The 9,204-nt window shown below is 63.5% G+C and overlaps 6 protein-coding genes across 6 annotated transcripts in view, besides 7 other annotated features; all 6 read right to left on the reverse strand.

The window, feature by feature from the left end:
* Nucleotides 1-858: 858 nt before the first annotated feature.
* Nucleotides 859-1,929, reverse strand: Tco025E_05031 (uncharacterized protein; the record flags this gene model as incomplete). The annotated part of the gene is made up of 1 exon (XM_029371935.1): nt 859-1,929. One exon carries the CDS (start codon nt 1,927-1,929, stop codon nt 859-861), a length of 1,071 nt encoding a protein of 356 aa, XP_029227916.1.
* A 519-nt stretch (nt 1,930-2,448) lies between these two features.
* Nucleotides 2,449-2,967, reverse strand: Tco025E_05032 (uncharacterized protein; the record flags this gene model as incomplete). Its single annotated transcript, XM_029371936.1, has 1 exon — nt 2,449-2,967. The coding sequence occupies one exon, from the start codon at nt 2,965-2,967 to the stop codon at nt 2,449-2,451; it is 519 nt and encodes a 172-aa protein (XP_029227917.1).
* Nucleotides 2,968-3,299: 332 nt separating this feature from the next.
* Tco025E_05033 (lipase-like protein) lies at nt 3,300-4,838 on the reverse strand (the record flags this gene model as incomplete). The annotated part of the gene is made up of 1 exon (XM_029371937.1): nt 3,300-4,838. The coding sequence occupies one exon, from the start codon at nt 4,836-4,838 to the stop codon at nt 3,300-3,302; it is 1,539 nt and encodes a 512-aa protein (XP_029227918.1).
* Nucleotides 4,839-5,008: 170 nt separating this feature from the next.
* Nucleotides 5,009-5,033: a microsatellite.
* Nucleotides 5,034-5,103: 70 nt separating this feature from the next.
* Nucleotides 5,104-5,139: a microsatellite.
* An 81-nt stretch (nt 5,140-5,220) lies between these two features.
* Nucleotides 5,221-5,269: a sequence feature (GA-rich).
* A 72-nt stretch (nt 5,270-5,341) lies between these two features.
* Tco025E_05034 (uncharacterized protein) lies at nt 5,342-6,379 on the reverse strand (the record flags this gene model as incomplete). Its single annotated transcript, XM_029371938.1, has 1 exon — nt 5,342-6,379. The coding sequence occupies one exon, from the start codon at nt 6,377-6,379 to the stop codon at nt 5,342-5,344; it is 1,038 nt and encodes a 345-aa protein (XP_029227919.1).
* A 218-nt stretch (nt 6,380-6,597) lies between these two features.
* Nucleotides 6,598-6,619: a microsatellite.
* A 332-nt stretch (nt 6,620-6,951) lies between these two features.
* Nucleotides 6,952-6,968: a microsatellite.
* Nucleotides 6,969-7,165: 197 nt separating this feature from the next.
* Nucleotides 7,166-7,198: a microsatellite.
* Nucleotides 7,199-7,215: 17 nt separating this feature from the next.
* Nucleotides 7,216-7,241: a microsatellite.
* Nucleotides 7,242-7,631: 390 nt separating this feature from the next.
* Tco025E_05035 (uncharacterized protein) lies at nt 7,632-9,155 on the reverse strand (the record flags this gene model as incomplete). The annotated part of the gene is made up of 1 exon (XM_029371939.1): nt 7,632-9,155. The coding sequence occupies one exon, from the start codon at nt 9,153-9,155 to the stop codon at nt 7,632-7,634; it is 1,524 nt and encodes a 507-aa protein (XP_029227920.1).
* Tco025E_05036 (uncharacterized protein) overlaps nt 9,155-9,204 on the reverse strand; it is a gene marked incomplete at both ends in the record, with an annotated part of 960 nt that continues 910 nt past the window's right edge. The window contains one exon of the mRNA XM_029371940.1: nt 9,155-9,204. This exon is cut by the window's right edge and continues 910 nt beyond it. Within this exon, the coding sequence (XP_029227921.1) occupies nt 9,155-9,204 (50 nt within the window).

The following is a 9,204-nucleotide window of genomic DNA, read 5'->3' on the forward strand; positions in this document are numbered from 1 at the left end:
CGTCTGGAAGAAGATGCGTTGCGGCCCCGTCGCTCCCAACTCATTTTGGAGGAGGAAGCGGCTCCGGCAAGGGCGCTCGGGCCGCGCCTCCACTTCTTTGCGCGGCGGCGAAAGTGAAGCCGGCGGCGCCCATTGAAAGAGGCGCCGCCGCACGCGTCCAGAGGCGGAATGGCCGCGAGAGAAAAAAAAAGTCTCCCGCACACGGCCCCACCCAAAAAATAGCCCGACCGCCGCCACCGAAAACCAACGCCAAGTCGCGGTAGGGGACTGATTGTTGGCTCTTGGCGTCCCTCCCTGCGAGGCGCCGAACCCGCCGGCCCTGCGGGCTTTGCCAGGGAAAGCGAGCTTATGATTATTACTGCTGCTGCTGCTTTCAGGTAAGTTGGAAAAGGCAAGAAAGAAAGTGCACCAAACACACACGACAAGAGCGGCTCCAGCTCCCTTTCGCCTCACACTAAGCCTCTTCTATAGTTGGCGGGGGTTGGGCCCGACCGCCGCTTGGCTCCATTTCCAGTCCCCTGTTTCTCCGCACGCGCCCGCGGCAGCAGCAGATGGGCGAACTGTCACTACGGGTCGCGGCGGGAAAGCACGGCCACGGCGCACTGGCATCATCCGGGCCGCATTTTTATCGTCGCGGTGCCTCATTTCTTTTTATTGCTTCTGCCTGCGCGCCGGGGGCGGCGGGAAAAGGAAGAAAAGAAGGGGATTTGAAACGACGAGGGCAGCAGAGGACCAGCCAGAAGAAGTCGCCAGTCGAACACAATCAGACGCACACACACCATTTACCGCAATCAAGAGGGAATAGGAAAAGATACTTCGCGAAAACACCAGCACCGCCGCCGCCGCCAGGCGATGGAGTCACATCAGGGTGAGCGCCCGCTTTAGCAGATGCTGAAAGCGACCCATGGTGGCCTCTAGTTCGGCCACCCGTCCCAGAGTGGCGCGATAGGACTCTTCAAGCAACTCGTAGTCCGCGCGATCGACGCCAGATGTCGCAATGCGGCGCTCGAGTGAGGCAAGCTCCTGCTTCAGCTGGGCGATTTCGGACGCGTTCAACGTGGGTGCGGCCCCCGCTAGTTCCATGCCCGTCGCGGGACGCAGCTGTGCCTCAGCTTCCGGAGAAGTCGCCGCAAGGTTGCTCGTCAGCGGATCAAGCGGAATCACAGCGTGACCAAACTGCCGCGGCGGCACGGTCCACGGCGAGATGGACACCGTCGGCCCCGCCACCGTGTGCCCCCTGACCTTCTCTATCCCAGCAGCGGGTCGATGGCCCTGCTGCGGTGTCGCGACTGCCGTCGCCGTCGTCGCACCGAAACCTCCATCCGACCCCGCTGCCGCAACAGAGCCTGTTTCGCGCCTCTGTTGCTGGGGTTGTGGCTTCGCTACAAAACCGCGCTTCCGCATCACGGACAGTTTGGCGTTGGTGGGAAGGTGGTAGTAATCTAACGTCGCCTTGTCGTTGAGCTCCCAGTAGCGCCACAGCAGCCGTATGCGCTGCGGCGTCAGCTCCGCCTTGGCGAGGGCGGTGCACAGCTTCTTCTTCACCTCCCACACAGTGTCCGCTCCCTCGCACGCCAGCGGGACGGGCTCGTGGTGCGGCACCTGGCAGACGAGGTTCAACTTTGTGCCCTTTTTAATGTCCAGCACAATCTTCACGTAGGGGTCCCCCTTCAACAGCAGGCAGCCGTTGCGCCGCAGCGAGAGTTTCGGGTTGATCTGCTGCCGGTTGTGCGTGAGCAGCTGAAGCTCGGGACGCACCTTGAAGCAGTCCTCCGCCGCCTGCTGCAGGATGCGCATGGGGGCGTCCTGGTGCAGCTCCGTGTCGAAGAAGTCGCCGTGCACGCTGACGACCCGCACCGGAACTAAGCGTGTCAGCTGCACCGGAACAGACGGCTGCTCGGCCTTGCCGTCGGCGCCGCCCCCGGACATTCCCGCCACCACCCTAAGCCACACCGGCGGAGTGCCCGCAGACGCAGGAAGAGCGGCACCCGGCAAGCTCCTCACACGCTCACACGCGGAGAGCAGACATGCACGCGAAATGCAAAGGAAAAAAAAGTGGGGGAGGGGGGCGGCAGCGCAAAGTGAGGGCAGAGAGCGAAAAGCGGCACAACAACAGAGAGCAGCAACACAGTCCACAACTGTGGGGAGACGACGGCCAAAACAGGCGCCGGCAGGCACGCTACGAAGTGCCCACGACGAGGTGGGCCCTGCCCCCCGCGTCCGCCACAAAAGTGTCAGGCCGCTCTGCCTCGTCCTTTGCGTCCCATCGACGCCTCCCCCACCCGCCTCCTCCGCCAGTGGGCGGTCGCGAACGCCGTCGCCGTCTTCCTTGACAAGGGCGGCGTCCCAATAAGAAACCGCGGGCGGGCACGTCAAGATGTATCGTGTGTTTTTTTTATTTCTAAGTGAAAAAAAGGGAAAAGAAAAGGAGGGGGCGGGAGCGGGGACTCAGCAGGGGGCAAACCGGCTCTCGCGTCGCGCCATCGCCTCGCGGTCGGCCTCCGAGAGCTTCAGCTCCACCGCCGCGGGGGCGGCGCCGAACCGCGCGAGTCGCTTCTGCATCGCCTCGTCCATCGCGGTTTCCTCCTGCGACTTGAAGCGGGCCTCGCGGGCCTTGAGAGTCGCCTCGTCCACGACCAGAGCCGGCGTCGTCTGCGCAGCACCAAAGCGCTCCATGCGCTTCTGCAGCGACGCGTCGCCGTCGCCGGGCGACCCCACGGGGAGCCCAAAGCGGGCCGCACGCTTGGCGAGTTCCTCCTGCACGAGGGAAGGGGGGTCCTGCCGGGCCGCCGCGCGGGTCTTGTCGTCGTCCGTGAGCTCCTGCACCATCGCATTCAGCAGCGCGAGCGACACGCCGCTGTGCAGGTTATTTTCGTCGCCCTCCTCCCGCCAGCCGCGCGGCGCCACCATCACTTTGGGCTTGCGGAAGATGCGGTTCAAGCGGTGCGCGTTTTTCTTGGTCTCCATTGGTAGCGGAGCTTGTCGTCGTGGGTTTTCTCTGCCGTCCGCAAAAAGCGCGCGGAAGGCGGAAGCAAAGAGGGAGCGGAGGGCGAGAAAAGAGGAGGTGCGACAGGCAGGCGCCGGCGCGTCCCATCGGCAAGAAGGAGAGGAACACCAACAAGCGAGAACGCGCAAGCCCAATGAAAAAGAAGCACGCACACGCAGGCAGCGGTAGTGCAGCAACAAGAACAACAACATTTAAAAAAAGCACTTTTGTTCTTCTCTTTTGATGGCGCGCCATACACTCACACGCACACACGTGCAAGCAGACGGGCGGCAGACTCGCACCGCTGCTGACATCAATGGGCAGAAGATGCAGACACATCTTCGTAGCGGTGCAGCTGCGCCACGGCCGGTCGCTCCAGCACTGCCTTGTACATGTCCGCCGTGTGGAACAGGCAGGACCACAGCCCCCAGCCAACGTACGACATCCGCGTGGGACACCCCGTGTGCAGCGGCAGTGGCGTGCCCACGTGCTGGTACCCAAGAAAGGCGGGAGGCAGCCGCGGCACGACGTCCGCACACATGAAGGCGCGTATATGACGGCAGTTGCAGGGCGGCGCGATCGCCGCCGCCTCTCCCGCCCCGTCTCGACCGCGCATCCAATCCGCGACACGCCGCCAAACGCCGCACGGGGAGGCAAAAACACGCGGGGAGGCAACTGTCAGGATCGTGACACGCCTCTCAGGCCTCTCGTTCGCCAAGTAGAGTCCGGCAAGCTGCGCCAGCGCCCCACCCATGCTGTGGCCGATGAGGATAATTTGGTCAAACTCCACGGCGACCTCCTCAAACGCGATTGACTCCAGTAGCTGCAGAAAGCCCTTGTGGACACGCGCCTGCACGCCAAACTCGGCGGGGAGCTCCGTCAGGTCGCAGCGAAGGTTTCTCCACCAATTGCGCACGCTGTTTGAACCGACAAACGTGATGATCAGCTGCGGCCGCCGCCCAGGGCTGCGACGCGTCAGCATAAGGCAGCGGGTTGTCTTGTCGAGATCGACAAGAGGGAGAACGCCGATTTCCGCGGCAATTGTGCAGCGCTCACGCACCGAGCTCCCTGGGCGAAACGCGTCAATGGCGCGGGCCACGCGTTGGCGCTGCAACAGAGTCACCTCCGACGAACTCGTGCAACTCTCCAGCTCGTAAGAAAGTGCGCACAAGTCCGCCACGGCGCTCGTCACATTTGCCTGCGGCGGCACGGGGTGCTCGCGCACGAGGTTGCCGTACATCTTCCGCGCCTCCTCTACAATGTCGAACCACCCCTGATCGAGCGCGACGAGCAGCACGACGCGCAGCACTAGCTCGGCGGGTGACGCCTCCTGCTCCACCCCGCGCGAGGGATCCGTGACGGTCAGCGAGGCCGTCACCAGCGCCCGCTCCTCAAAGCTCCCCTCAATCGCCTCAATGGAGCGTAGGATGGTGAGCATGTCACCCACCAACTCGTTCAGGCAGGCGGGACTTATCCCCTCCCCCGACTCACAGAGGCGGTGGTAGCGGCGAGAGCACGTGGAGGCAAAGTCCAGCAGCTCGGCGGTGGAGTGAAACACGGGACGGTGCCCCGCGACGGAGCTTGTGTCTATGGCGGCGGCCGGCTCCGGGTACCACGCCCAGGAGGCATGAGCCATGTACAGCACAACGCCGCCCGCGGGGACACCGAAGGTGATGCGCAGTGCCTGCCGCAAACGAAAGTGGATAAACGTGCGGTAGGCAATCACGCACACATGCGCGTACTCTCCCGTCAGCAGGACAAAGGGCCAAATGAAATCGCCGGGAAAAACCCGCGCCTTTTCCCCCACGCGTGAGGCCAAAGATCGCACCCGCGTCAAAAACTGCACTTGCATTCACCGCGACGAAAATCAACACGCTCGTGTGTTTCCTCCCCAACGTCGCCAGCAGCGGCGGGTAGCAGCTGCAACGCAACTTTTATTCTCCTTGGAGTGTTTTATTCGCCCCAGCTACTCTTCCTTTTCCTGTTGGCTTCGTTCGTGTGGCAGAGGCATTGGCGGTCGTTCGGCGGCGGCGGCGGCGGCGGCGGCAATTCCCCTCCTCCGCGTCTCCCGCTCAGCCCTGCTTGTGGGTCCTCTTGCTGTCGCTGTTTGCTTGCCTTTTTCTTCACTCTTATTTTTTTTTCGTTTCTTTTCTGCTTGTATGCGCTTCCTTGCTCTGGGCCTGCCCCTGTTTCTCCGCTGCTTCGCTCGCCGAGCCGCGTGTGGAGAGGCATGTGAGGTGCGGGAGAGGAGGAGGGTGTGACGCGGAGGAGGAGGAGGAGGAGAGCACAGGCACACACGCACACAGTTTCCTTCGCCGTCCGCACCCTCCCTCCCTTTGCCTTCCTCTTCATTCCTCATACGGGAAGAAACCCAAAGCGATAGAGCGTGAAGGGCGCCCCGTGCGATCGGTTGAAGCACAGGCCAATCTCCTCCCCAGCCTCAATTGCCCGCACGGCCTGCAACTCCGCGCAGCTCCCGACCTCCGGCCGCGGCTGCACCTCCACACTCACGTTTCCCGAAGACAAGTGGTTTGTCATGTCCAGCAGCGGCACGAGCGTTGGGACGAGGCGGTAGTCGTCCGCGGCGTTGGCGTCGCCGAGTACGGCGCCGATGGCGGCCCTAATGCGCTTTCGCCACCGCGTCTGCCGCTCCGCCCGCTCAAAGGTGGAGAGTGCGAAGTAGTTCAGCGCGGAGCCCACCTCCGCGGGAGCCAGGCCGCGGTCCGGCAGCAGGTGCATGCGGCTCAGCACCGTCCGCCACGCCCAGTAGCAGACTTCAACGGGCGGGCTCTTCTCCCCCCAGCGGCGCGCCAGTGCCCGGAAGACGCCGACCCACTCCCGCTGGTGGTCGTCCCACTCCAGCAGCTGCATGGGGTCCAGCACGTCCTTGTGCAGCCGCATCACCGCCTCGTCGTTGACGGCGGGGCACGGCAGGGCGTCGAGGTAGGGGGCGAAGAACGAGCCCGGGTCCATGCGCTCGCCCGCAACGAGGAGCGCCAGGTGCACCTGCTCGCCCAGGACGGGGTCCTTGATGCTGCGCGCGGTCAGGAGACGCTGGACGTCCTCCAACGAGGGGGGCTGCAGGGCGCGGAGACGCTCTCCCGCCAGCAGCCGCTCCGCGCTGAGGGCCAACGTGTGCATCGGCACCGACAGCACCGTCGTGCCCTCCCGAAACGGCCGCGTGGCAAAGAGCCCGCGGCTGTGCTCCACGCTCGGCCGCACGTCCACCCCGTCAAAGCTGGCCTTGTTCGCCGTCAAGAAGCGCATGAACGCCTCGTGCTGCCGCTTCCGCCCCTCACCACCACCGCCCACGTCATCCCGTGACGACGACGACGACGACGACGACGACGACGACGCTGCCGCCGCCCGGGCGACGAAGCACAACCGCAACATGGCCGCCGCTTTACTGCTCCTTTCCCTCCCTCCTCTACCTCCTCTAACTCCTTTGCTTCGGTTACTTCCGCCCGCCGCTAATGCTTCACGTGGGCGGCCGTGCCTCGGCGTCCCAGCCAGGAAGAAGAGGAAGGGCGAGTAAACGAAGAGGCAGGCATGCGCAGCCGCCATGCCCACACACGCAGAGAGACGTGTGGCCGGGGTCAACTCCGCCGCAGCACACACGCACACACACACACAGAGAGGGAGATAGATAGACAGCGAGGGAGAAGCAAAGGCAAGACAAAACACACCCACAAGTGTGGGTTACACACTCCCCCCAATTATCGCCGCGCCGCGCCGAGGTGAGGGCGTGCATCTATTTGCCAGCAACCCCCGCCCCACCCCTCGCGGAACCCTTGCGGCCGTGTGTAGGAAGCGAATAAATAAATGAAAAAAAAACAAAGGAATAAGTGTTCTTTCACAGAAAACATTGTCTGGGTCGTACGGGTCCGCTTAGTAGAAATCCGAGAAGAGGTGGAAAGAAGAAGATGGCTCCGTGAGTTCCGTCATCGTTTCTTTTTTTTTTTGCAGTGTGTGTGTGTGTGTGGAAAAGGAAAAGAAATAAAAAATAAAAACTCATCGGGCCCGGCACATCCACACGACGCCGCCGCATTCTCTATATATATAAAAGGCACATATAATACTTACATACACACCAGCGCGCGCACCTGCCGCAATGGTGCCCTTCTCCCCAGACACGCACACGCACACACACCCGCAAGCTCCCAAAGCAACGGCAGAGGGAAAAATAATGATAATAATAACAAATCATAACAAACAAAGGTCTAGAAAAGATATATATATATATATATGTTATATAGAGACAAGGCGCGGGGAAACGACAAATCAAAGAAAGAAAGGGAAGAAGAAGGCGGAAGACGACGTGCATGCGAGACAAATGGCACAGGCACACGACTTCTCTTCGGCGTCCCCCCACCCCCTCCCTCCTCGCCACACACACGAAAAAACGTCAGCCATCGAACGGCGGGAGGGGCGGGGGCGGTGTGCCGCCCCTCCTTCTGAAGAGGCGAAAATGCACCGTCATTGCCTCCTTCCGTGGCCTGCAGGGAGGCGATATTCTCCGTGCCAGAAGGCGCCATCGTCCCGCGGCGGACACGCCACGGCGACTTGGCATCCTCCTTCTTCATTAGCGGCCACCCGCGAGGAATGCCCACCCCGGCAGGTCCGCCCCTCAACGGGGAAAGTTACGCTACCGACGACTCGGGTCGCGGGGATCAACGGCGGCGTCGCGCCGACGCCAAGCGGTTCGATGGGCCCCGGCGGATTCGGCGTCTTTCGCCACTCCGGACTCCCGCCGTGGGGGGGCGGGTGGCGGTGGTGGAGGCCGCCGCCACCGGCAGGCCTCCCGGCCAGAGTAGGAGGCAAACCCACGGCTTTCTCTCGGGAGGGGCCCCGTTGCAAGGATAGACGCAGGGGCATGGGGCACGGCCGCATCGGAAGCTTCGCCGGCGGCATTCGACACTTTCCCTGCGGAGCGTTGCGGCGCCGGCCTTGCCGCAGGAGGAGGCGCATTCGTCGGGCCGGCAGCTGGCGAGGAAGTCTCCTTCGAGCAAACAGGCACCTCCTCGCTGGATGTGCGACCCCCGCGCGACTCACGCGGTGTGTGAGCCTGGAAGTATTTCTTAACGGGTCTAGTTGACGTCGCACTGCCCTCATGCAGGGACACAGCGTTCGGCAACTGCGAGGCCGGTGCGCACGACGGCGGCGGTGCCGGAAGGGGACGCGTGTAAATTTCATCCGGGGCCTTCTCGCTGTGCCACGGCACCTCCACCTCCGTCCCGTCCACGCTCACGTCCAAGAGCTGCGCCACGCTCGCAGGCGTGGGTTGCTCGGAACCACCACCCTCCCCCTTCCGCTGCTCGTGCCTCCCGTCATCGTCGACGCCGCCGTCGCCCCCCGCTCCATGCCTGCCTTCACCCGCCTTTCCCCTGCCCCTCCCGGCGTCGGCAGCGGCGCCAGGGCCCTGGTCGGGAAGCGCCGCCGCCCTGTCGTCGCACTCCGTCGGGGACGCCGCTCGCGACAGCACAATTCCCTCATACACATCATTCCGGTGCGGCTGCCGCCTCCTCTCCCTTTCCCTTTCCCTTTCCCTTTCCCCTTGCACCGCGGTCTTCATCCTCGTTCTCGTCGCATTCAATCCCGCCCTCGATGGCGGTTCCGAGCAGAAGCTGAAGCGCTGCAGCGGCCCGACACCCAACTTCTCAAACGTCAGACTCTCGTCGTCAATGGCAGTGTCGCCCAAGAAGATGCGCTGCGACGGGCGTAGATCAAAGAGCTCCCGCAGCGTTCCGACGGGGTACTCGCGACAAACACGCAGCCGGCCGGGCGGGACAGCTGCGTACACAGACGTCAAAGGGGCGTTGCCACGCACGGCGGCTGCTTCTTGGCCCCCAACGACGATCATCACGTAGTCCCCCGACCGCAACTCTTCGGCGCGCGTCACCAGCTGCCGCGGATCGCGCCCCTCGAGGATGGGAGGACTCCAACTCGCACGGGGCGATCGGCGCAGCCCCCGTGACTCGCTCCTCGCTGCTGGTGGTGACGGCGGCAATGGAAACGCCGCCGCCGCCGCTGCTGCTGCTGCGGCCCCGGCTTCCACCCCATCGCGTGGCGGCCCAGACTGCACGGCCGGGGATGCAACACTCGCCGTGGGCGTCGGCAAAAAAGTTCCGGGCAACGCCACAGCGGGGGACACACCACGTGAATTTATCATTAGCGACGCATCCTGACACTGCAGCAATTCCACACGGATGAGTGCGACC

This window comes from Trypanosoma conorhini, assembly GCF_003719485.1.
Source record: "Trypanosoma conorhini strain 025E chromosome Unknown Tco_14.4_contig_00279, whole genome shotgun sequence".
Taxonomy (NCBI): Eukaryota; Euglenozoa; class Kinetoplastea; order Trypanosomatida; family Trypanosomatidae; genus Trypanosoma; species Trypanosoma conorhini.